The following is a 27640-nucleotide window of genomic DNA, read 5'->3' on the forward strand; positions in this document are numbered from 1 at the left end:
GACAGGCAACAAAATAGTATCACATTTGATGGCTTATTTTTTGAGCTCCCTTTGTTCTTATTTCTTATGTGATCTTGGAAAAAATGCTTACCTTTTGTGTCCATTTGCATATCCTTTGGGGCTTCCCAGGTGGTGCTAGTGGTAAAGAACCCACCTGCCAAAGCAGGAGACATAAGAGACAAGGGTTTGATCCCTGGGTCAGGAAGATCCCCTGGAGAAAGGCATGGCAACCCACTTGAGTACTCTTGCCTGGAGAATCCCCATGGACAGAGGAGCCTGGGGGCGGGAGGAGGGAAGGGGGGCTACAGTCCATGGGGTCGCAAAGAGTCGGACAGAAGCAACTTAGCGCACACAGCATATGTCTATTAAATAGGAAAGATGGTGCCCTTCATTATTATGAAGGTTATGTATATTTCTAAAATTCTTGAGTTTCTTAGAGAAAGCTCAATTAACAGAAATAATTATAGTAAAAATTATAAAAGTTTATATATAGAAGAAGGTACAGGGCACTTTCTTTTGACCAAGAACTTTCTAACACAAACAAAAATTGCAAGAATCTCTTAGGCAGCTTCAAAGTGTGCAAGGAAGTCTTTTAGGTAGGATGATGATAAATAGTGGCTGCCTGCTGTCACTCTGCAAGGTCACAGAGTAGAGACCTCTGTGTCCCCTCATGGAAGTGTAGTCACGTGGGTCCTCCAGCTCCCCAGCCAGAACCCCAGGGATGTAACAGAGAGAAAGAATGGTTCCATGAACACATGGTTAATGCGGTGGAGTGGCAGCTGGAGACAGACGCCGAGCTGACAAAATATAGTAAGAGCACATAAGGAGATTTAAATGCAGCCTAAGAAGACTTCCTAGAGATGAAAAGCATGATTTTCCCATCAAACATTTCAGTAAATGAATGGAAGGAGATGACAGTCTTCCCGGAGACATGAATGAAGAGCCTGGGCTCTCAAGTGGAAGAAGCTGAAAGCATAGAACAAAAATATAAAGAAAGGGATCAAAATCACAAGAGAAAATGGATCTAAGAAATATAACATGTGAGTAACAGGAGAGCCAGAGGGAGGAAAAGGACAGATGGAGGAAAGGCAATAACTAAATAAATATAAGAAATGGATTTTCTGAGCTTGAAAATCAAGACTTGTGTCTGTACATTCAAATGGCTCATCAAGTTCCAGGCAAGATTTCTAAATTCTCTGTATATACTGGAAAAGTTCTTGAACTCTTAAGAATACAAAGCAAAATCTTAAAAGCTTCCAGAAAGAGAGAATGAAGTCCCTGCCATTTAAGGAGTATCAGACTAGCAACCCATTTCTCAATGACGATCCCAGAAGCTAAAGACAGTGGAGTAACTTCCGTAGACCATGGAGACAAAAGGTCAGCAGCCTGAAAATCACATACACAATCAAGCTACCATCTCTCTGTTAGGGTAAAAGGAATTTACTGTTACGTAAGAATTCAGAGATGTCATCACCCATTTTCTAACAAAAGTGCTCAAGAAAAGAGTATCAAATGAAAAGCATCCAAACAAAAGTTAATCAGAAATACTTCAAGGTGAGCAGAGATTATAGCAGAAGAAATTTTTCTTTTCTTTTTTTAAAATTTCTAAATTAACTATTTAATTCAAGTGGAAAGGAAAGAATAAGTTCAAATAGTCTTTACATTGCTGCTAAGTCACTTCAGTTGTGTCCGACTCTGTGCAACCTCATAGACGGTAGCCCAGCAGGCTCCCGCATCCCTGGGATTCTCCAGGCAAGACACTGGAGTGGGTTGCCATTTCCTTCTCCAATGCATGAAACTGAAAAGTGAAAGTGAAGTCTCTCAGTCGTGTCTGACCCTTAGTGATCCCATGGACTGCAGCCTACCAGGCTCCTCCACCCATGGGATTTCCCAGGCAAGAGTACTGGAGTGGGGTGCCATTGCCTTCTCCAGTCTTTACATTAAATGTGAATGAACTGAAATTTCCCATTAAAATTTTGATACTGTTAGACTAAATTCAAAAGCAAAACCCAGCTATATGGTATTTTTAAGAAACATTTGAAACAAAGTAATGGAAGTTGAAAAAAAAAAAAACGGTAGACAAAGATCCCAGGTCAATACAGAGAGTTGGAAGAACTAGCGATGCTAGGTTTAGTATTTAAAGGCATAATTAGGATAAGGAAAGAGATTATATAATGATTCTTAAAAAGCACAGTTTATGAAGAAGATACAAAAACCTGTATATATAAAGAACATAGCCATTAAATCTGTAAAGCAGAGGATTAGAAATGCAGTTATGGTGAGACACTTTAGTAAGCCTTTCTCATTTGTCTCAACCCGTTTTAACTCCGTGCAGACCTCTAAGATGGAGAAATTGAATAAGTAAAAAAGTTAGATTTAATAGATATGCAAGAACCTTACATCCTTTGAATACAGAATATTCGTTTCTGGTTTACTTACAAACCTTAATTATATACGTGACCACAAAGAAGACCTTAACAAAGCCAAAGGAAAAGAGATTTTTACAGATCTTGTTCCCTGATCATAATCCAGTAAGATCAGAAATGAACAAGAGAAGGTAACAAAAAAGAAACTTTACTTGAAAATTTAAAATCACTCTTTATGGCCTTTGTACCAAAGGAAGAGGCAAAAGTCAATTTCCATGATATCTAGAAATCAATAAAGGGGGCATGATTTATTCTAAAAGCTATGAGGTAGAATGAAAGCTATAGGCAGTGGAAGTTTACAGCCTTGGGCTGTGTTCATTATTTAAGAATAAAGACAAAGTGTACCTTGTCATGAAATGAGAAAGGAGAATGACAAAACGAACTAATAATCAGAAAGAGGCAATAACAAAGATAAAAGCTGAAGTTAATGAAATAAAAAATAATAGAAAGGATAAATACATATGCTAAATTTACATGTGCTAAATTGCCTCAGTCATGTCCAACTCTTTGCTACGCTGTGGACTGTAGAGCCCACCAGGCTCCTCTGTCCCTGGGATCCAGCTGTAAACAGCTGGTTCTTTGAAACAGTAAGATAAGACATAAAGATTTGTGTCTGATTAGGAAATGAATAGAGTGAAAAATTTACAGACTAGAAATGAGAAAAAGGATATAATCAGAGCTACAGGAGCAATTCAAAGAAGATAACAAAGATAACTGCATTTGAGACTTCCCTGGTGGTCCAGTGGCTAAGACTCCGTGCTCCCAGTGCCGGGGGCCCAGGGTTCATCCCTGGTCAGGGAACGAGACCCCACATGCTGCAAGCAAGGATCCTGCTGCATGCCGCAACAGAAATAAAGGATCCGGCCTGCTGCACCTAAGACCCAGTGCAGCCAAACCAATGCGTAAGTGAAAACAAATATTAAAAAAGATAACTGCGTTCAGCTCCAGGACAATAACATTTCAGAAACCTGCAATGGGTTATTTCCTTGCCAAATATAAATGTCTAAATTTGACTCAGGAAAAAGTAGAAAATTTGAGTAAGACAATAAATACCATAAAAGACATTGGAAAAGTGATTAAGGATCTTCCATTCAAAAAGGCCATGGTGGGACTTCCCTCGTGGAATAGTGAGTGAGAGTCGGCCTGCTAATGCAGGGGACACGGATTCGGTCCCTGACTGGGGAAGGTCCTACATGCCCTGGGCAACTGAGGCCAAGCGCCACAACTGCTGAAGCCTGTGCCCCCTTAGGGCCCGCAGCCCGCAGCTAAGGAGCCCCTGTGCTGCGACCACGGAAGCCGGAGTGCCCCAGCGCCTTGCTCCACAACCAGAGAAGCCGCACAACAAGAAGCCTGCGCTCTGCAGCTCGAGAAAGCCTGCTCACAGCAGTGCACACCCAGTGCGATCAAAAATAGAAAGTCAATAAACATTATTTTTAGAAAGGCGATGGGATCATGTGAAGCTATAGATGAGTTTTATACGTGTGTACGTTTAGTCGCTCAGTCATGTCCGACTCTGAGATGCCCACCAGGCTCGTCTGTCCATGGAGTTCTCCAGGCAAGAACACTGGATCGGGTTGCCATGCCCTCCGCTAGGGGATCTTCCCAACCCAGGAACTGAACCCAGGTCTCATGCATTGCAGGGGGATTCTTTACCATTTGAATAGGGTTTATTCCCAGAACAGAAGAGTGATAATCTTATCAGTGAAATCCCTCACCAGATCAAATTAGGGCTAGAAAACCATATGGTCATATCAGGAGATGCTGAAAAGTGTTTAATGAAATGTATAGACACAACTAATAAAAAAATATAAGTCAGAAACAGGAAGAATGGAAAGAAACTACGTTAGTATAGTAGTGCTTAGTTGCTCAGTCGTGTCCGACTCTTTGCTACCCCATGGACTGCAGCCCGCCAGGCTCCTCTGTCCATGGGGATTCTCCAGGCAAGAATACTGGAGTGGGGTGCCATGCCCTCCTCCAGGGGACTTTCCCAGCCCAGGGGTCGAACCTAGGTCTCCCTCACTGAAGGTGGTTTCTGAAGCCCTGGTGTATAAGCCCTAGGATAGTGGACCATTTACCAAAACAAATGGTATCATCCCGAACAGCAAAACACAAAAATTGTACAGTTAGTATCAGGAACTAAACAACCTTGCTATCACTTATTTATTTAACAAATGTTTTCAGCACCTCCTCTGGGTCAGGGTATTGGTCTGTGTTCTCAGGAATGAATAGAAAAGAGAAAAGGCTGTGATTCACAGACAGAGCTTACATTCTAGTGGGAATTATGAACATTGTCTTAGAGTTTCTGGTAAGTTCATTAAAACAAGAAAAATGAAATAACTGGAATAAAGACTAGAAAAGATAAGCTAAAACTATCTTTTCCCCCTAATGATATCATTGTATACCTTGCAAATCCAAGACACCCCCAGTAAATCCTGTAAACATAAGAGAATTTGATAAGTGGCTAAATTTAAAATAAATAAAATCAAAACCTCCTTCTTGTCCCCGTAATAGCAACAGTCTCTTAGAAATGAAGAGTAAGGACAAATTGGGATAGTGACAAAACCTTAAAAATACTAAAGAATAATTTTAAAAGAAAGGCATGAAACATGGAGAAAATGAAAACATCATATTGAAGAACACAGATCAAGATTGTGAACAAATGAGAGACCATGTTCTTGGGTTGGAAGTCTTAATATAGTTTCTATTGGAATTGCTTGGAAGTCTTAATATTGAATTATACATGTGATGTTTTTCCAATCCCAACAGTTTTTTTTTCCAATTTGATAAAATGAAAGTTTATAACAGAAGGTTAGGTACCACCAATAGCCAAGAAAAGAATTCCTCCATTGCCTCCCTCTAGACCACTGAAATGTAAGCTCAGGAGAGAAGGGATTTTGCTCACGGTTGAATCGTCAGCACCTGTAACTGTGTCTGGAACATATGAGACACTTAATAAATAGTTGAATGAATTAATCAAGGAGATTTCCTCAAGGAGACATAACTTCCCAGGTATCAGGACATACTAAAAAGCCATGGTATTCAAATACTATGGTCGAAACAGATGGCTTAACAAACAGATCAGTGCAATACAGTAGGTCATCGGAAATAGATCTCAGAATGCATGAGGATTTAATATATGTCAAGCAGATGCAGAAGGCCAACAAATTAGACTTGGCTTAGCAGAAAAGAATCTGCCTGGAATGCAGGAGACACCGGTTCCATCCCTGGGTCAGGAAGATCCCCTGGAGAAGGAAATGACAACGGACTTCAGTATTCTTACCTGGGAAATGCCACGGACAGAGGAGCCTGGTGGGCTACCGTCCCTGGGGCTGCAAAAGAGTCGGACCCAACTTTGCGATTAAACAACGTGAAGACAGAATTCAGAGAAAAACAAATCCTGAAGGCCAACAAATGAGAAGACAGTCATCCTCAAATCATGACATATAAATTACATCAATATCATCTATTGTTGTTAAGGGAGAAGAGCTCTTACATTACTGAGTTTTGAAGTCTGTGTGACAGTCTTTTTGGAAGACAATCCAGCAGCATGTGTGCAGAGTAATATCTGTTTGACCCAGGAATTCCGCTCCTTGTTCTCTTAAAGAAATGAAACACTGTATGCATGGGTGTGTATTCCAAGATTGTGTTCCACAGTAATGTTAGTGTGGAGGATAAAATGGAGATACATGAATGCTTATCAGGGGAGGAAGGGTAAGCTATATTACATCCATCCCAATGGTGAAATGTTATACAGCTGTTAAAAAGGAATTTGGGGCTGTATTGGTTGAATTGAGAGATTTTCTGAGTCTTTATTGAGTGGGAAAAACAAGATGCAGAAAACTGGATATATAATAGTAAAAATAATGGAAAAAACTGTGCTTATAGTGTCTTCCCAATTATATGTACATGGATAGATAATATGCACATTGGAATATATATGGAAGAAAATATAGCAGGTAGTTAATATGAGTTATTGGAAGGAAGGGAGTGCCTTTCAGGCTGATACCAGTGAAGGAAGTGAAGAGGAGAAATTAACCAAATAAAAAGGGAACACACAGAGAGACTACTAATAAATAAACAATATGTATGATGACTTTTCCAACAAAGGTCCATCTAGTCAAGGCTATGGTTTTTCCAGTGGTCATGTATGGATGTGAGAGTTGGACTATAAAGAAAGCTGAGTGCTGAAGAATTGATGCTTTTGAACTGTGGTGTTGGAGAAGACTCTTGAGAGTCCCTTGGACTGCAGGGAGATCCAATCATTCCATCCTAAAGGAGATCAGTCCTGGGTGTTCATTGGAAGGACTGATGTTGAAGCTGAAACTCCAATACTTTGGCCACCTGATTCAAAGAGCTGACTCCTTGGAAAAGACCCTGATGCTGGGAAAGATTGAGGGCAGGAGGAGACGGGGACGACAGGATGAGATAGTTGGATGGCAGCACTGACTCGATGGACATGGGTTTGAGTAGCCTCAGGGAGTTGGTGATGGACAGGGAGGCCTGGCGTGCTTTGGGTCATGGAGTCACCAAGAGTCAGACACGACTGAGTGACTGGACTGAACTGAAACTGAAAATGATGACTTTGGGGGCCTTCCCAAGTGGCTCAGTCATAATGAGCCTGCCTGCCAACGCAGGAGACCCAGGAGACACGGGTTCAATCCCTGGGTGGGAAGATTCCCCTGGAGGAAGAAACGGCAACCCGCTCTAGTATTCTTGCCTGGAGAATCCCACGAACAGAGGAGCCTGGCGAGCTACAATCCATAGGGTCTCAAGGAATCGGACACTACTGAGCACACACACACACAAGCGATAATGTTTATGTGCTTTTGTGTATAAATGTGTGTGTGTGTGCATGCATGCACATGCGTACGCATGTGCAAATGAAGCTTTTAAAGAATTCCTATTGGCTTTGGCTTGTTTTACTCAATTATTTATTTATAATTTCTGTAGTACTAAGCAGAAACCTAGATATAAATACACAGTAAATTCTCAAAGTTAAATGCAGCATGGTAATTATATCCTGGCTCTTTGTGTTGTGAGTAGCAGAAATCCTACCAAAAAATCTAACATGAGCAAAAACGGGGATTTACTGACTCACGCGAGCCTCACACAAGATTAGGTTCAGAAGCTCAGTTCAGCTCTCAGGAAAAGTCTTTTGCCTTTATCTGCATCTCTGCCTTCCTTTACTTCTCTCTCTCTCTCTTTTTGGCCCATCTTCTGCTTCTCTCCCTCTTGATGGCATGACAGTTCCTCGATACATTTATTTCTGGTCTGTTCCCCCTCCCTGGCATTCAGCATGTTTCTTCTTTCCTCCAAGCTTTACACTGAAAAAGCCTCAGAAGGCGCCGTGACAGGGCTGGTTTGAGTCGCATGCCTACCCAGACTGTGGTCCCCGTGAGCACGGGGTTTGTGGAGTCCTGGGATGAGGCAGGCCGGGTCACGTATCCCACCTTGGGAGAGAAAGGAGGCAGTGTGGCATCGTCACCATCACAGAATCTGAGTGAGGGGAAGGCTTCCGCAAAGAAGCTGTGGCAGGTGGGAAGGAGCAGCGTGGTCTAAAGGAAAAAAAAAGACCCTGGGTGGGTGGACAACAGATGTCCACTGGAGGGACTTTGGTTCGAAATACAAGCCAAGTTTGCATCTTTAATAGCAAAGGACTTGAGTAGTGGAGAAAGTGGATTTGAGTCAAGTAGTAACCACCACACACTTTTTGTTCAGTTGCTCAGTTGCGTCTGACTCTTTGCGACCCCATGGACTGCAGCATGCCAGGCCTCCCTGTCCTTCACTATGTCCCAGAGTTTGCTCAAACTCATGTCCATTAAATTGATGATGCCATCCAACCATCTTATCTTCTGTCATCCCTTTCTCTTCCTGCCTTCAATCTTTCCCAGCATCAGGGTCTTTTCCAGTGAGTCGGCTCTTTGTATCAGGTGGCCAAAGCATTGGAGCTTCAGCTTCAGTATTAGTCCTTCCAGTGAATATTCAGAATTGATTTCCTTTAAGATTGACTGGTTTTTATCTCCTTGCTGTACAAGGGACTCTCAAGAGTCTTCTCCAGCACCACAGTCGAAAGCATCAATTCTTCGGCCCTCAGCCTTCTTTATGGTCCAAATTTCACATCTGTACATAACTACCGGAAAAACCGCAGCTTTAACCATATGGACCTTAACACATTTAGGGCAATGAAAATATTTAGTCCTTTGTCCAAAAGCTCAAATTAATTTATAAGAATTATAGTAGGTGATTATCTCTTTGTATATACTTACCCTAGATAATCTATAAAAGGATTAAAGACTAAAATGGCTAATGAGGAATATCAGCTTCAGATATTTGAATAGATATTTTTCTAGGAAAAGAAAATCTACCTTTTGTATTTATTCTCCCTCCAGCTTTATTGAGATGTAATTGGTACACATAGTATGTAAGTTCAGAGTTCACAGTGTGATGATCTGATACTCGAATGTACTGCAGTGATTAACACGATGAGGTACCACATCTCTCACCTCACAGAACCACACATATTTATTTTTGAGGCAGTTTAGCATGCCAGATTCTTTGCCCTGTGTCTGGTGAGACATGCGTTTAGGAGTTTTTCTCATCAAGTAATGCTCCAGATTTGCTCACTTTAAAGACTCCCTCCTTTTTTATATTGATTTATAGCGATGCTTGGATATTTAGGTGATACATAAATAATGAGCACCTCAATTTCATGAGAAAAAAAAATGAATGAACTTACAGATCACAGAGGAAAAAAATAAGTTGATCCAAAGCATCCATGGACAGAAAACTCTGGGCTATCAAAGTAGCAAATGTATTTAGCCATGGACTAAAAAAAAACAAACAACAACAAAAAAACCCACCTTTTACCATGAAAGTAATGCCAGTACAGAAAAACGTGCTGCCCGATGGTGTAGGACGACAGGGACGCTCACAGGTACTGCCCAGGTCAAGCCTCTCAGCCCACACCCAGCTGTATCTGCTGTCCTGACTTTCATGCTAATCGCTTCCTGGCTTGTCTTCTTGGTTTTACCACTTAAACTTGCATCCCTACCGCGGCTTACCTTTGCCTGTTTTTTGAGCTTTCTAGAAATGGAGTCATACACTGTGTGCTCTCTGGGGTCTAGTTTCTGCCATTCAGCATTTGAACTGAGGCCCACCGTGATGGAGTGAATGCAGGGGGGAGGAGCTGCAGTGTCCATCTTTTAGGTGATCAAATTAGCAGCTCTCACTAATTGTAACCCTATAAAGTTACAGCTTTTAGGTTATTACTTGAGTACTTAGGGGCACCTTAGAATTATAATGAGACACGTGAAGTATTTAAGAATCCTAGTGCTTGGTACCCCATCCTCCCAAGAGGAACGGTCACTGCCCTGTTTATGCCATTCCAGAAAGAAAACACTTGTGCTGGCGGCATTTCCTGGGATGTGACCTGAGCTCAAGGCTGTCAGCCGGTCCTGCCCAGAAGTGCCGCTTTCAGAGCCTGGAGTTGAAGTATCTCAAGCTAATGGAGTAGGTTTTCTAGAAAACTCCTTAGAGATAAAGTAGGTAACTTTTTGATTGGATATTCAAACATTTAGTTTTTTTTTTTTTTGCATGTTACCAAGAAGCCCCCATATGAATTTTTAGAACGTTATGATCATAACACTCTAAACATGTTCATAGGAATGAAGAGTGGTTCTGTGAAAAAGGTAAGCTTTATTTAAAATAATAGCTCAGTATGGGCTCAGCGAGGCTTCCCTGATAGCTCACTTGGTAAAGAATCCACCTGCAATTTCAGGAGACCCCAGATTGATTTCTGGGTCAGGAAGATCCACTGGAGAAGCAAATGGCTACCCACTCTAGTATTCTGGCCTGGAGAATTCCATGGACTGTATAGTCCATGGGGTCACAAAGAGTCGGACCTGACTGAGTGACTTTCAGACACACATTGGCTCAGTGAATAACTTATATTCCCAGAATTAGGAACTAAAAATTGTGCTTGGCTCAACATATTAATAGACCTTTGCTGATACTCCTCTAACGGTGGGAAGCTTGGGTATAGAAAGTATTAAAGTAACCAGCTGACTGTCAGATGTTGACAGTGTAATGTATTCTCACACACACACAGCCTTTAAATTTTTTTTCATTTCCTCAGTTTTATTGAGATTCAATTTACATACAGCATTATAGGGGCTTCCCTGGTAGCTCAGCTGGTAAAGAATCTGCCTGCAATGTAGGAGACCTGGGTTTGATCCCTGGGTTGGGAAGATCCCCTGGAGGAGGGCATGGCAACCCACTCCAGTATTCTTGCCTGGAGAATCCCATGGACAGAGGAGCCTGGTGGGATATAGTCCATGGGATCGCAACAGAGTCAGACATGACTGAGTGACTAAGCATGTTGTAACTTTAAGGTGTACAGCATAATGATGTCAGTTATGTATATATTGTGAAATGATCACAATAAGTTCTATATATTCTTTTTTGCAGTAAGTGTAAGTACAGAGAAGTTAGCTTTCATAGCAGTTTTGAAATACATGCATTCATATACAGTGTAAAGAGAAGTGACATGAAAGTCGCTCAGTTGTGTCCGACTCTTTGCGACCCCATGGACTGTAGCCCACCAGGCTCCTCTGTCCATGGGATTCTCCAGGCAAGAATACTGGAGTGGGTTGCCATAGTAAACTCTATTAGAAAAAAACTCTACCTATACTTTTTGGCTGATGCCAGAGGTGAGAGCCTAACTTTATTGACTGACTTCCTTTTCCCACCAAGAGTACATCTTACTAACCATTACACTATACATTCTTGTACTATATTGAGTCAGTTTAAAATTAACTAAGGTCATAATTTAAAAGGAAGATAATATATATTCACAAACCAGTTAATCATGATTTAAAAAATCATCCAAGTTTATCCGCACACTGGCTTTTCTCTGTTAAGGCAGTAGGGTCCATAGCAAATTTAAAATGCTGGCATAGTTGCATTCTACTTCTCAGAACTCTTATGACCTCCCTCTGCTGTTATTTCCTTGGGGGTCTTCTCAGAAATTCAAATACATTCTGATATTTTTCCAAGCAAAATATAATTTAAGACAAATCTTCACACGTGCCTGTGTGCTAAGTCGCTCAGCCGTGTCCAGCTCTTAGCGATCCTGTGGATCATAGCCCACCAGTCTCCTCTGTCCATGGGATTCTCCAGGCAAGAACACTGGAGTGGGTTGCCATACCCTCCTCCAGGAGATCTTCCAGACCCAGGTATCGAACTTGTGTCTCTCAAGTCTCCTGCATTGGCAGGCAGATTCTTTTCCCCTAGCGCCACCTGGGAAGCCCAAGACAAATCTACTACCCCCCAGTCACATATATTAAAGCAAAATTAAAATTATTTGGAGAGTTCCCATATTGCTGCTCCCTTTTAGTCCTGGGGCTTCCCTGGTGGCTCAGAGGATTAAGTGCCTGTCTGCAATGCAGGAGACCTGGGTTTGATCCCTGGGTTGGGAAGATCCCCTGGAGAAGGAAATGGCAACCCACTCCAGTACTCTTGCCTGGAGAATCCCATGGACAGAGGAGCTTGACGGGCTACAGTCCATGGGGTTGCAAAGAGTCGGACACAACTGAGCGACTTCACTTCACTTCACTTCACTTCTTCTTTTAGTCCTAATAATTGAGAATGGACTGTTTATGTGACATCAGTCTTCAGCCATTTGTCCAAAGTCAGCAGTAATAGCAACTGTCATGCTTTCTGTTCACCAGAGAGTTTACATGAGCTAAAGTAGGCAAGTGGCTGGAGTTTGAGTACTTTTTGATAGCCATGCGTGCATGATTCTTCATGTTTTGAGACATAACTGCACATGTGTTCTGTGTTTAAACACTCTTGGCTCAGATGGTTAAGCGCCTGTCTGCAATGCAAGAGACCTGGGTTTGATTCCTGGGTTGGGAAGATCCCTTGGAGAAGGAAATGGCAGCCCACTCCAGTATCCTTGCCTGAAAAATCCCACGGATGAAAGAGACTGGTAGGTGACAGTCCATGAGGTCGCAAAGAGTCGGACACGACTGAGCAACTCCATTTTTATGTTTTCTTCTCTGTCTTGGCAATTAGACTTGACTTGGATATAATGCTTATTTTAGGTGTTGTATGCTTCACTCTTCTTTGAGTGAGTGTGTGTGTACAGCCATGGTTTGCAAGACTAGTACTGAAACAGAAAGTTTGAAATTGAATAGTCAAATAAGGAAGACACTTGTAACAGATTTCTTTACACTGGGAAGGTAAGAATAGTCTGCTGTATTTAAATACACTCTCATCTGTATAAATTACTTTCTGAAAACATGTTTTAAACATCTATCCTTAAGTTTTCCCTCATTTAGTGTGTTCTGAAGCACTATTGGGATTATTTAGACAATCGGAGTTTATTACCAATGAGCCCCTAAAAGAGTTAATTTATACTGAATGGAGTTTAACTGCAAATGTATCTATTTCTGGTAAGTGTACCATTCTGTCTTCAGAAAGGCCAGAATTTGTACAATTTCAGAGAGAAAAATCTCTCTATTGAGCTCAACCCACAGTGCTCTGCAGTGTACTTCACACCGCTAAGATTCTTAGTGCCTTCTTTACTATCATGTCTGTGGACTGAAAAAAGCTAAGCATGGAGATAACGCTTTCCTATATCCTGGAGGCAGAAACGCGTGAAAAGATGCTGGGGATTTAACCTTTCAAGTCTGCCACGTCTAATCGCTGGAAGCTCAGAAAATTCCGTAAAGCGCTTTTCAGCGAACCGCTCACCATATTAGAATCTCTTTTCCTTTGCAGACCCCTCTCGTGGCCTTTGTCAATATGCTGTTTGAGACAGAGTGTGATACGCAGAAACTGAAAACGCCCGGCCAATTTGTGTCCCTCCTTTTCCTGCCTGTGTGCATCTCTGCCTGATTCAGACGATGTGATAATTCAGAGAGACGGCGCCATCCAAGCCTTCCTTCCGCGGGACCCGTCCGGCCCAGGACGGGAGGCACAGAGCCCGGGATGGCCAGTCAGCCGCCAGAGGAGGCGGCCGAGTCTCAGGTCTCAGACGAGCTGGAGTGTAAGATTTGCTACAACCGGTACAACCTGAAACAGAGGAAGCCCAAGGTGCTGGAGTGCTGCCACCGCGTGTGTGCCAAATGCCTGTGCAAGATTATTGACTTCGGGGACTCCCCGCACGGCGTCATCGTCTGCCCTTTCTGCAGGTTCGAGACATGCCTGCCGGACGACGAAGTCAGCAGCCTGCCCGACGACAACAACATCCTGCTGAACCTGACCTGCGGCAGTGGCAAAGGCAAGAAGTGCCTGCCCGAGAACCCCACCGAGCTGTTGCTGACCCCCAAGCGGCTGGCCTCGCTGGTCAGCCCTTCCCACGCGTCCTCCAACTGCCTGGTCATCACCATCATGGAGGTGCAGCGGGAGAGCTCGCCCTCGCTCAGCTCCACGCCCGTGGTCGAGTTCTACCGGCCCTCCAGCTTCGACTCGGTGACCACCGCCGTGTCGCACAACTGGACCATGTGGAACTGCACGTCCCTGGTCTTTCAGACGTCCATCCGGGTGCTGGTGTGGTTGCTGGGCTTGCTGTACTTCAGCTCGCTGCCCTTGGGCATCTACTTACTGGTCTCCAAGAAGGTCACGCTGGGGGTTGTCTTCGTCAGCCTGGTCCCCTCCAGCCTTGTCATCCTGATGGTGTACGGCTTCTGCCAGTGCGTCTGCCACGAATTCCTAGACTGTCTGGCACCATCCTCTTAAGCAAGATGGGTGCGCCGAGAAGTCAGACGTCTCTTGCCACGTGTGAAGTTAGGTCACTTAGCCTTTGTTTTCTATCACAGTCTCTGTGATCAGCACCCATGGCGTGAACAGAGCCACTGGGCATATGTCTGTGGTCTGTTTTCCATCCAGATGTTGACTCGGTGGGTTTTCCCGTATGCTGGAAGTAACATGTTCGTTTCTACTTACATGTTAGCAAAAAAGAGACAGGGATCAGCTCAGCCTTCTAGCTCTTTTCTACTGAGTCTTCCCAGAGACAGGGCAGCCGCCACACAGAGCTGCTAGACGGACCCCGGGGCCCGACGTGTTGTGCTGTGGTGGCCAGAGTCTTTGTGGACGGTTAGGCATGAACTGGTTCCTCTTCTCATCATCTTAGCCTGGAGCGGAGGGTAGACTCAAGAGGGGGACAGCCCCAGGGCACACCCATTTGCACAGTGCACACCCCTGCCCCTGGCCCACAGTTGGCACTTCCCTGGATCCTCTCCAGCTCAGACGCTGGTCCCTCCGTGCATGGTACTTGCCAAGAGGAGCCCGACCTCTTGCGTGGTTTCAGCTATATGCCTGTTTTTTCACATTCCTATAGAGAGTTTAAAACGCCGGGAAATCCGCATCAGTAAACCTCAAAGCAGAATGTGGCCACTCGTTTTGTACACACACCCTTTTTTTTTTTTCTCCATGTTTATTTTCTGCTCTCTAGCTTTCTCTGAAATTCTCTCAGAGCAGTTATTGTTCATGGAGATCCAATTTGAGCTTTTCCTTAAAGCATTTTAGTTTAGTTTCTTCTTTTTTAAACCACATTGTTCATTCAGCACCATCCTTTATCCTGGATGGGGTTCCATTTAAATTAGTTGCTATAACTATATGTAGATTTTGATTATTTTTTTCCCATTTCATTTTAAATTCTAGTATGGACTCACTTAACTTAATCCTGTAACAATTTGGCGTAAATTGTGGCAATGGAAACCCAGGAACGATTCAGGAGCTGTTCCAGCTCATGGTTTGATGTGCCGAGAACCTAAGTATTTTGCTGTGTTCTATCGAGCTGTACCAAAATACAATGGTTTAGGTTTATGTGCAGTAGCTCAGGCAAAAGGATGGGCAAGAGAGATGTCAAGCTGATGCCCTTCAAGGGAGTATATAACAAAATGGAAGGGCAGAGTGCAATCTCCCATATTGCCAACCCTGTTAAGTCCCTTTTAGAATGGATTCAAGTTCTCACGCAGTTTATTTCAAATAAAAGCATAAGCTTATGTGACTTGAGTTAATGAACTTCTTTTCGTGAGGTAGGGGACATTGAATGTATATATTTACAAGAAGAAATTGGTTAGCAGATTTTAGGTTTGAGGGAATAGAATGCCCACAGAAAGTAAGCCAAAAAAAAAAAAAAGGTTTTTGAGCCTAAAACTCATTGCTGATGATAAACGTTTAAATATTTATAACTCTTAGAAAAGGGCATTACTAAGGTTACTTTACTTATTTGTGATGAAACATTTTTTGGGGTGAAGGACAGTGGACCAGTTCCAATCTCTTTATTCAGGAAAAATCGATACTTTTCTAGAACAGTAGTTTTTAATTCTGTAACTGTTAACTTAGAGACTATGTATGCCCAGGATAAATATGACGGGAAAGTATGTGTGGGATGTGGCCCAGTTATTTTAAGCCCCAGTATAGCTATACACTTATAATTTCCTGAAATCTAGTTTAGATGGCATTGTGAATGCAATTTCCAAATACCCATTTGTACTTAGAGTAAATGTCATGCTTAGGAGGTGTTTTGTGGTTTGGATTTATATGTTTGTAAGGTTTTTTTAAAAAGGCTCGTGTTGCCTGAAATGTAACTTCGGATAGATTGGTGCGTTATCATGGGGCGAGCTCTCTAGAAAGCCCTGGGTGTGGGCGCTGTGCATTTTGCTTATTTGCATATTTGTCCGCAGTGCTTGCTTTGCGTCTCTGTATTGTGGTAGTCTTTTTTTCTTTTCTTTTTTTCCCCCAGTTTCCAGTAAGTTAATTTGGTGTTAACCAGTTTTAAATGTATGACAACAAAAAGCCTTTTCATGATGTTGAATGAAAGAAGGACAGTGCTTCAATCTTTTATTTATTGTGGTGATGTTTTCTTTGTCCATTAAATTGTTATTGTTTCCAAGCTAGACGTTTGATTTTTTTCTGACTGATGGTTGAAATTCAATTATTTTGGACTTCTTTTAACATTAGATAATCGCAAACTTGAGCTTTCAAAGACATTGATTAAGCTAATGCCTTTATTATACAAATAAAGATTCTAGAACTTTCTGACAAAGCTGATCTACTCCATTATAAAAGACCTCCATGCTTTTTTTTTTTTTTAAAGCAAAGGACAAAAGTAGGAAAGATGAAATAAAAACATTGTCTTTATAATAAAATTTTTTGGTTTTAATTTGCTTGATTTGTTTTCCAGACTGCCTAGCTGCTGAGCAAAACAGAATCCATTTTGATTGGGAATTCACTAACCTTGTGTGATCAGTGCAAGTTTAAAAAATTTACCTAATATTTAAATATGACCAGTGTTAGGCAAGGTCATGATAATTTGGGAATATGTTGCAGTTTTATGCTTATGATACTTAGTAAATTGGCACCATATGTTAATCTAGAGTCATGGTTTCATTCATTTCCAAATCTCTACATAAATGAGGAAAGAATCAGATTAAGGGAAACAGTTACCTGTGCCTGTCATAATTTAGGAATGTTAATTTATGCTCATCTGCTGAGAGACTCACTGAGAGTCATCAACAGTCAACCTTTTGTTATATTTGTTTTTGCTCTCTCTCCCCTAAGAATAAAGTCCATGGAATTCTCCAGGCCAGAATACTGGGATGGGTAGCCTTTCCCTTCTCCAGGGGATCTTCCCAACCCAGAAGTCGAACCCAGGTCTCTTGCATTGTGGGCGGATTCTTTACCAGTTGAGCCACAGTGGAAGCCCAAGAATACTGGAGTGGGTAGCCTATCCTGTCTCCAGCAGATCTTCCCAACCCAGGAATTGAACCAGGGTCTCCTGCATTGCAGGCGGATTCTTTACCAACTGAGCTATCAGGGAAGCCTCAAGAATAAGGGACATACTTTAATTTGACTAAAATATCATTATTGTATCTAAAACACTTAAAAATACTTTTCTAATATCAATTAATACACAGCCTACTCAAATTTTTCTATTTGTTCCCAAAATACCTTTCATCATTTGAAACACAAATTACAAACCAGAATCCCATCCAGCTCCACACATTGCATGTGGTTGTGTATCTTATTCTCTTTTATTCTGGAACAGTCCCCCACCTTGTTTTCCCTGTGACATTGACTCAAAAAAGCAGGCCCGTTACCTTGGACAATGCCCCCACCTTCTAGATTGGACTGACTGTCAGACAAATGGTGATATTTAACTTCTATCACTTGTATTTTCTGTAAACTGAGAGTTAGGCTTGGAAGTGTGATTGGATTCAGATTTGGGGCAAGAGTTTGTCTTAGGATGATGCCATGTACTTGGAGTTGCATCCCATCAGGAGACATGAGTGGAAGGTTGCCCCATCGTTTGAAATGCTGAGTTATCACTCGGTTAAGAGGGGGTCACCTCCAGGTCTCACCATTTCCTGTGTGCAATTAACACAACATAATCTGTGTGGTGAATTTTGGTACTATGCAGATGGCATTGTCCCTAAAAATTTTACCCGATGGTCTTAGCATCCAGCAAGGATCCTTGCCTGAATCAATTATTTCACTTTTCTCACTAATCTAATCCAGTGAGAACTGACTTCTCTCTCACTGGAGGTTTTCAAGAGAAGCTGGTCCAGTGCTTCTTGGCAGGTGTCTGGTGCAGGAGAGAGATTCATGGAAGCCTGTCTAAAGCTTTGGTAAATCTTAAGGTTGGAATGTGTCTTTACAGCCCATCCAATTATTGAAGGGAGAGACAGAAATGTATAATAATCTTTTATCTCCTGAGGTGTTTTCTATGAGCTCATAGGAGAAACCCAAATCGTCCGTGAAACAACATTTTTTAAACCTGTAAATAACACACTTGACTCTAACTTCAGACTTTCAATGTATGATACCACTTGGGTTTCTTAACCACCCATCTGAAACACGTCTTTACTCTCTACTTAAGTTGCTTTGGAGAAGGCAATGGCACCCCACTCCAGTACTTTTGCCTGGAAAATCCCATGGTTGGAGGAGCCTGGTAGGCTGCAGTCCATGGGGTCGCGAGAGTTGGACAAAACTGAGCGACTTCACTTTGACTTTTCACTTTCATGCATTGGAGAAGGAAATGGCAACCCACTCCAGTGTTCTTGCCTGGAGAATCCCAGGGATGGGGAAGCCTGGTGGGCTGCTGTCTATGAGGTTGCACAGAGTCGGACATGACTGAAGTGACTTAGTAAGTTGCTTAGCCAGCTCTCTAGTTATCTTTCAAATCATGTTTGTGTGATTTTTCTGTTTTTGGCTTTAAGCAACAAAAAGTTTATTCTCTCACAGTGCTGGAGGCAAGAAATCTGAAATCAAGATGTCGTCACAGCTGTTCCCTTTTGGAAGGCGAGGAGGATCGGCCCCATGCCTCTCTCTTGGCTTCTGGCAGCTGCTGGTAATGTTGGGGTTCCTTAGCTGGTAGCCACATCACCCCAGTCTCAATCTCTGCCTTCATACGGTATTTGTTCCATGTGCCTCTCTGTCTCTTCTTGAGGGCTTGTGGGTGGGAATTCTGTTTTATTCATCTCCGTATTCCTAGTGCTGGACTCATAGTAGCCTCTCAACACTGTGTAAGTGAGAGGAAGAAAAAAGGCGGGACATTCCATGTGCAGACTCGCCTAAGTTTCTAAGAAGTGGGAACTGACAAGGCTGCAGACTTTGGGAATCCTTTCCCAAACATCCTTTGATCTTACCTGATGTTCCCAGAGCAGTGAGGAGTAACTGGCTACCACGAACGTAATCTAGAACCAGGATGTGAGAAAGAACAGGATCCCAGTTCCCTGATAACCTCCATGTGACCTTGGGCAAATCTCTGGGTTTTAGCCAGCTTCCCACTCTCAAAACGGCAGTGCAGTGCATGACGGTTGGGTTACTGGAGCAAACTTCTCCCAGAATCCTTCTTGCTGGAATCCATCTTGGCTGAGCGATACCTGTGATTTTTCTTGAGTCCCTTCCCTCAGTCTTTACCAGGTCTTCTTGAACTCTTCATTTTCTTGTTATTCTAGTAATCCATTTCACTCCTCAGTTTATTCCTCAAAATGATCTTGTTTGGTTAGATACAAAAACCTCTTGTTTTTTTTCCCTGGCCATCCCCATCTTCCCTAAAACCCCTCTAGGTGGTGGGTTCATTCATAGAGTTCCCTGAATGCTCCCAGCCTTGATACCATTCTGGCACTTTGTCTCTGTCACTCCTGGCTTCAGATTTTTCAACCCCTTGAGTGGTAGATGAAATGCCTGCAGAGCTTTTATCCGTTCACATAATAGATTCTAAAGTCTATAGATAATGTTTTTAAATGTCTAGTAAGTATTATTTGTAGGTAAAATGCATGCTGTATAATCCTAAACTTAGTATCTTTCCCTGACTCTTGCCAATGCAGTTCTAATTTGGTTGAACCAAGCATGAATTATCTCTTGGGTAATAAATTTGTGCTAGACTAGGGTCAGGTCATTCTGAGAGCTGGCTTAACATTTCAAATTCCTTCTGAGTAGTTTAGAATAAATTAAGCCCTTTGGTGTTTCATATCTATAGATAAGAAAGCTTAGCATCTAATGTGGAAAATGAATTAAAGTAACACTTCTGCTATGAAATGTTATTTTTAATATTAAATAACGTTATTAGTCAATAAATGGACATCTGTTTTTGTAACATGCTGAGCCAAAACCTCCTGCACTTTTCCTTTTTTCCCATTTCCTCTGATTTCTGTAATGCCATTCATGGGAGGACATACTGTTCCTCACAGCCACCCCCCCACCCCCCCGCCATGTCTCCTGCACACGCATGTGTGTGTGTGCACACACACACACACACACGCATGCATGCATACCAAGTCTTTACATTGTGTGAAGTTTGAAAAAGATTTGAAAGAGAACCACATTAGTCTCCCACCAGTTGGTAATTGTCCATTTAAGTACCATTTAAAAATATTTTTGTGACCTCTGACAACTATCTTTATGACTTCTCAAAGAATGATGGATTCAGCTGTCTCGGGTGATTATTTCCTCTTGGACAGTATTTGCCATTACTAAGCAGTGGAGATTATCCTGAGCTGTATGATGGACTGATTGGGGACACTTCTTCCATCTGATGTGATTTTTTTCAGGGTATTCTGGCTAGGACTGTGTATTTCCATGGCTAAATATATTGTCATCACACATATTACTTTCAGTTAGGGTTTTAAAAATTAGGAAATGATTCACAGCTCGTAATTTGACGAGCTGTAATCACTAGCTGCAAGGGAGCAACAGCGCACCACAATGTTGTGGGGTTTCCTGTTCCTACAGTGGAGGGTGGGGTGACGCAGCGCCAGCACACCAGCTCTTGAGGAGCTGGTTGCTTAATCCTCTTCCACGTGTGCAAGTGTGAAAGCCTTAGTTGCTCAGTTGTGTCCAACTCTCTGCGACCCTATGGACTGTAGCCTGCCAGGCTCCTCTGTCCCTGGAATTCTCCAGGCAAGAATACTGGAGTGCGTAGCCATTCCCTTCTCCAGGGGATCTTCTCGACCCAGGGATCGAAGCTGGGTCTCCTGCACTGCAGGCAGATTCCTTACCATCTGAGCCACCAGGGAAGCCCAATCCTCTTCCATACTATAGCTTTATATCCCAAGTGGGAACCTTGTCAGAATTTCTTGATAAAATGACCTAAAGATTCATTAGTGAAAGTAAAAGTCCCTCAGTTGTGTCTGACTCTTTGCACCCCATAGACTGTAGTCCATGGAATTCTCCAGGCCAGAATACTGGAATGGGTAGCCATTCCCTTCTCCAGGGGATCTTGTTAACCCAGGGATCGAACCCAGGTCTCCCACATTGCAAGCGGATTCTTTATCAGCTGAGCCACAAGGGAAGCCAAAAGATTCATTATTTAACTCATACTATTAACTCTCTATTCTTCGTGATGTACAAATATTCCTTGATTCTTTGATGTGCCATCCATGCATGTCAAACTTTATGGGAAAAAAATTTACGACAAGCATGGTTTTTAAAAAGAGTATCTTATGAAAACAGTTGTTCAAAATATATGACATGGATCATATCCAGGTAGGTGGTCCAGGAAGGGAGGACTTCCTGGTTGTGCACGTTGGAGTTGCTGAGCACCCTGTATCTTCCTCTCAGAGATGCTCACTGAGCGTCAGCCCAGTAAAGCGTCTTAGACACTCAGATAAAGAAACCTGCTTAATGAGTAAATCCAATGTTTTCTCAAACTTATGAAACCATCAAAGTTTTTTCCTCCAAACATCTACTGATTTTGTGTGTAATGGGTGCTCATTTTGTGAAACTTTTACGAGGAAATTGATAAAACAGTTATATGGAATCTGACTACAGGTGTAAATCATGGAGCCAGTACATGAATTATGAAAACAGTCAAGAAGAGAGTCATAATTAAGCTGTAGGTCCAAGTTGAATGATGAAATGCATCAGAGGACAAGAACAGGCTGGTTGTAGCAGGGGCAGTAAAATGTCCACAATTTCAACTTGTTTCCAAATTAGACAATTTACATTCTTACCAAAGTTTTATGAAATGACACATTCAAACTATGCCTCTAACCCAGCATCAGTCTGCACACTACATGTAGAGAAGCAGCTAAATATGTGCCGAAGGAGGGCACAAGCAGAATAGTTAACCACTGGTTATTTTTTTTGAGCCTATGAAACTTCCCCAGTTAATTCTCAAAGAGTGGAATCTAAGGTTCCAAATTTTGAAAAACATGCACCAGATTTAAAGTTCTGATCATTGAATGTTAGAGCTGGAAAGATTTCCAAGATTACAGTCCAACTACTTCATTTCACAGATTGTAAAACTCTTGAGAAAAGGTCGAAAGAGTCACATGACGAGCATTAGAGCCAAGTTCTAACCAAGGCCTTTGAAGTTTGTCTGCTTTTTACCCTACATGTCCCTGCTGTGGAGTCAGCATTAGCCAACTTCTGTTTTCCGCATGGATTATCAAATTATGGGCAACAAATGTGCAGCTGGACAGACATTATCTTTTTCCTAGAAGCCATATCTAGTTGTTTAAAAATATGTAATAAAGACAGGAAATAGTCATTGGAATTATTCAACCTCCTTCTTTGTTCTGGAGGAGTAAGATCAAAGCATTCTGAGTACCAAAACCTCATCCATAAAGTAGATAACGGAGAGCTTTATCACACACAAGCAAGCAGATAGTTGTCGTCATTAGGAGAAAGGAAGGGGTATTGAGGTGAAAGGTTAGTACACAGGTGACAAATTAGCAGGATCTGGAGACCCTCAATGGGCTTCCCGGCTGGCGCTAGAGGTAAAGAATCCTCCTGCCAACGCGGGAGATGTAGGGAACGTGGGTTCCATCCCTGGGTCGGGAAGATCCCCTGGAGGAGGGCATGGCACCCCACTCCAGTATTCTTGCCTGGAGAATCCCATGGACAGAGGAGCCTGGCAGGCTACAGTCCGTGGGGTCGCACAGAGTCAGACACAACTGAAGCGATGACATTGCTCAGCATGCATGCATGGAGACCCTCACGTCCATCTCTTCTTTCCATACTGGCAAAGAAAAATATTATGTGAAACTGTCAGGAAGCATTTAACAGGAGGCTTCCTGTGTGCTGTTTTGGATCTGTCAGGAATCCTCTGTTCTTTATTAATTCCTGAATATTCAGGAATTGAGAGGCAAGCCTCTCCCGGGGCTGAGGCATCCAGGCATTTCCTTCATTAGTTTTTCAATAGGGTGAAAAGTACCTTCCTTTTCATAAAAGTACCTTCCTTCTTATGAACCATATGGTAAAAGTGATTGTTTACAACTCTCTCTCTCTAATTTGGATCGCCTATGTTTTGTAAGTCTGGAATTTTAATCTTTATCTTTGCTGAGAATAACTACAGTGTATATGCCCACACCATGTTGATTAAAACACCTTTGCTCCATCAGAGCTTTGGTCCCCGTGTCTTGCTTTCTCTCTCTCCCTCTCTCCCTCTCTCCCTCTCTCTCTCTCTCTCTCAGGCTAATTCTTTGGAGTGCAGAGGCCCTCTGGTTTCACTTTCCTGCCCGGGCTTCTAAGAACCTCTCAAGAAGGTGCTCTGCGCCTTCCCCCATGGAGAGGGCGCCTGAGGCCTTTGTGAACAGAGCAAGCCCTGTGTCAGGAACTTTATTGGTTTTCTGCATAAACCAAGGAATATAAGCCTCTCTTTCTCTCTCCTTTACTTTCTTATTGTTGACTCCAGACCACCAGGTTCCGGTCCGTTAAAGGACCTCAACATGAAACCATTACCACATTCAAGGTAATAAAAATGTCCATCACTTCGGAGAAGGAAATGGCAACCCACTCCAGTATTCTTGCCTGGAAAAATCTCATGGACAGAGTAGCCTGGCAGGCTACAGTCCATGGGGTTGCAAGAGAGTTGGACACCACTTAACGACTAAACAACAACATCACTTCCAGAAGTTCCCTCTTGTCCCACCTCTTTTGTGTGTGTGTGTGTGTGATAGAAACGCTTAACATGAACTTAATTATACTGACTTGTTAACTGAAACACCACGTGGTAGGGCAGGTCTGTAGCTCTTACTCATCTTGGACATAGACCAATAGCTCCCTGTTTTCCCAACCACTCAGTCCCTGGCAACCACCAACTCCTCTCTTATTCAATTTTTAGTTTTCCCTGGAATTAACTGCCTCATTAAAAAATCTACATTGCTTTCTCTGTACTTGTACTTTCTCTGAGTCGTCCCCAGAGTCTCTGAAGACTGAAAAATCTTTCCTTCCTGTCAAACAGGATTGGAGAGGGGAATAGCAACCCACTCCAGTACTCTTGCCTGGAAAATCCCATGGATGGAGGAGCCTGGTAGGCCACAGTCCATGGGGTCGCTAAGAGTCGGACACGACTGAGCAACTTCACTTTCTTTTCCTTCCTGTCAAGCAGGATAGATGATCTGCCTGCTGACTCTCCTGGAGCCCTTTAGCATCTTGATCCCATCAAGATGGGAAAGTGACTAGATAAGTCGCTTTCTGCACAGCTGTCATCCAGAGACTTCCTTTTATCCTGGGAACCCTCTTTTCTTGAATAGCCTGGGATCTTTTTCTTGGTTTATTCCTTTTCCATTAATTTTTATTGGAGTATTGTTGCTTTACAATGTTATGTTAATTTCTGCTGTGCAGTGAAGTGAATCGGCTATTCGTATACATAAATCCCCCCTTTTTTGGGTTTCCTTTCCATTTATGTCATCACAGGTTTATTCATTTTTTTTGATGAAGCACCTTCTCCAGCAGCTTGCAGGGGGAAAAAAGGCAGAAGATATAACTTTTAAAGTCCTCATAGTCTGAAAATATCCTTATTCTAGGCTTCGGCCTGATCGATGCTTTGTTTTGAAATCATTCTCTCTGGCTGCTTGTTTGCCTTGCAACCCTAGTTTGCTGTGGAGAAGTTCTAAGAATTCTAATCTTTGAGGCTTTGTATGTGGTATTTTCTGTTTCCACTGTGGCAACCGTTAGCTGCTTTTGTGTGTGTGTGTGTTCGTGTTGTTCTGAAATTTCACCGTGAGAAATCTGTTCTATATGCTTTTTCTCCCCCATATATTGTGCTAGGTATTCAGTAGACCTCTTCAGTATGAAAGTTTATTCCCTTAGTTCTAGAAATGCTTTCATATTCGTCTTTACAAAATTTCTTTCCTTCTATTTTTTTTTTCCCTTCCAGTTTCTGGAACTCATGTTTGTCGGCTTTTGAACCTTCCTGATCGGATCTTCTGGTTTGCGTGTCTTGTCTCTCCTACTTCTCACATCTCTTTCATTTTTGAGCTAATTCCCTAGAATTTTGCTCAGTTTTATCTATCAACCTTTCTCTTTAATTTCTGTTTGCCATCATTTAAAATTTCTTAGAATGCTTTCTTGGTCTCTGAATGTCTCTTTTCTTTTTTTAAATGGCATTCTCTTCTCATTGCATGAACACCGCATCTTTTTCCCTTAGAGAGAATATTCCATCCTAGAGTTCTTATGTGTTCTTTTGTTCCCCCTATTGTCTGGTTCTTCCAAGTTAGTTTTGTCTGTTTCCTTTGGTCTCAGATTTGCATGGAGAACCATCCTTCCTCTGTCTGAACCTCGGCTGTCTTTTCAGTTTAGCAAGGAGCTAAAAACGCAGTTTGGAAACGGTAGGCGTGGCTGGGGCTTGTCAACTGATGGGCTTCTGGGGATGGTCCTCCGGATGCTCAGTTATCACTCCATCTAGGTCTTTCTTTTAAGTTGATGAGTTTCTCCACAGAGGAAATGCTGGCTGCCAGTGTTTGGGAAGATGAGCAAGGGGAGGAGGGTGTCAGACACCGCTTTCAATACGTAGCCTATCATTTAATACTTCTGTTCTCTGTAGGACTCCTTACCTCCACCCTCAGGTGCTCCTGGCGCCTCTAGAGACAGACTTAACTCTGATGCAACTCCTCTAGAAAGAAAGCCTCGGTCTTTGGTCTTCAGCAGACCAGGGAGGAGCCAATAGGAGGAGGAGACGAAGACCTGGGAGGCCAGTTTCCACTGTGCTGCTGCTGCTGCTAAGTCACGTCAGTCGTGTCCGACTCTGTGCAACCCCATAGACAACAGCCCACCAGGCTCCTGTCCCTGGGATTCTCCAGGCAAGAACACTGGAGTGGGTTGCCATTTCCTTCTCCAATCAATGCATGAATGTGAAAAGTGAAAGTGAAGCTGCTCAGTCATGTCCAACTCTTCACGACCCCATGGACTGTAGCCCACCAGGCTCCTCTGTCCATGGGATTTCCCAGGCAAGAGTACTGGAGTGGGGTGCCATGGCCTTCTCCAGTGTGCTAACTCTCAGACAACTCTGTGACTCCATCCTCAGAGACGGTGCCTCTGTTCTTGAGCTCTTCCAAGGTTCTGTTTCTGGCATGAACTGGCTTCTTTTCTTTAGCATCCTTCTCCTTGATGCCTCTGACGTTCGCTCCTACTGCAGGCTTTGGGGAAGCTTCGAATAAAGTGCTCACTGTGTTTAGTAGCTGTGGTGATTCCAAATGAACTTCTGTGGGTTCTGGAAATCTTAGAACTTTTTTCTTACAATGTGGTTGAAGTAGGTACACAACACGATAAAGGTTAAGCGTTTTGAGAAAGCACGTGCACTGTCCTGTACCGATTCCTCCTGAAAGATGGATGAGTCCTCTTGAAATTCAAAACTGTGTGAGACACTCACCCTTGTAGCAGTCTCACCAAAGAAAAGGATTTTTTAAAAAAATCAATGGGTGTTATTATCATCTCACTACATTAGGGGGTGAGAAATTATACAGGGCAGCCTGGTAGATTTTTAAAAAGCTTACTCTTTCCTATGTTTAACAGAGAGATAGGGGAAATGGTTGCTGGTTTAGAAATTATTTTTAGTAGAATTTGAATAGCCATGAGCGGAAACCATTTTGTTATTTAAGTCTAATAAACATTCTATGGCCCTAAGGGTAGAAAATAACTCTCTAGCAGAAAGGAGACACAACACTTCCCATGATTAATGACCTCATAAACTGAAAATCTCAGATCATCAAAGTCAGTATTTTTCTTTTAAAAGGTTTACTGCAGCTAGGCTATTCATCAAACTCTATTTTGCAAGATGCTGACATTGTTCTCATATGAAATTCAGGAATAATTAAGCATTTGCCAGGCATCATTTGTTTTCAATTATTCAGGTAAATGTGAGGCTGGAGTCTGTTGCCTATAAAAGCATTTGACACATTGGTACATCAGCCAATTACTGCTTAACATTGGGTTGCAAAATGATAACATGCTATATATTAAGCAGTACTAAAGCAGAGGTGAGATCTTCTGTTGAGCAATTAAGTAATTTTCTGCACTTTTAAAGTTACATTGTGCTTTTATATATATATAAATATATTACAGTGTGTAATTTTATTTTCTTGTGACTTGTTCTTAAAATTAATTAGTTGTGTTTGTTTTCGGCTGTGCTGGATCTCTGTTGCTGCTCGGGCTTTCTCTAGTTGGCGTGAGCGCGGTCTACGGTGGCTGCGGGGCCTGGGCTTCTCGCTGCGGCGGCCTCTCTTGTTGCTGAGCACAGACTCTGGGTTCACCGGCTTTAGCAGCCGCAGCCCCCGGGCTCTGGAGTACAGGCTCAGTGTTGTCGTGCACAGGCTTAGTTGCTCCACAGCAAGTGGGATCTTCCCAGACCAGGGATCGAACCCGTGTCCCTTCATCGCAAGGTGAATTCTTAACCACTGGACCACCAGGGAAGTCCCCACAGCAATTATCCTAATATCTTTATCTAGCAGCTAAATTCAGGATGCTACCAGGTAAAA

The 27640-nt window shown here is 42.6% G+C and overlaps 1 protein-coding gene across 2 annotated transcripts in view; it reads left to right on the forward strand.

The window, feature by feature from the left end:
• The window catches only part of RNF182 (ring finger protein 182), a 47158-nt gene extending 30676 nt beyond the window's left edge, over window positions 1-16482 (forward strand). Inside the window, exons 2-3 of one of the 2 annotated variants that reach the window (XM_040249291.1) lie at window positions 9815-9967; window positions 13209-16482. In XM_040249291.1, coding sequence (XP_040105225.1) covers window positions 13419-14168 — 750 coding nt within the window. In that variant the 5' untranslated portion in view covers window positions 9815-9967; window positions 13209-13418 and the 3' untranslated portion in view covers window positions 14169-16482. Of the gene's footprint in view, window positions 1-8484; window positions 9968-13208 lie in introns of those variants that run through there. The other variant, XM_040249290.1, reaches the window with a different exon arrangement.
• The last annotated feature ends 11158 nt before the right edge of the window (window positions 16483-27640 follow it).

This window comes from Oryx dammah, unplaced genomic scaffold (genome assembly GCF_014754425.2).
Source record: "Oryx dammah isolate SB20612 unplaced genomic scaffold, SCBI_Odam_1.1 HiC_scaffold_11, whole genome shotgun sequence".
Lineage (NCBI taxonomy): Eukaryota > Metazoa > Chordata > Mammalia > Artiodactyla > Bovidae > Oryx > Oryx dammah.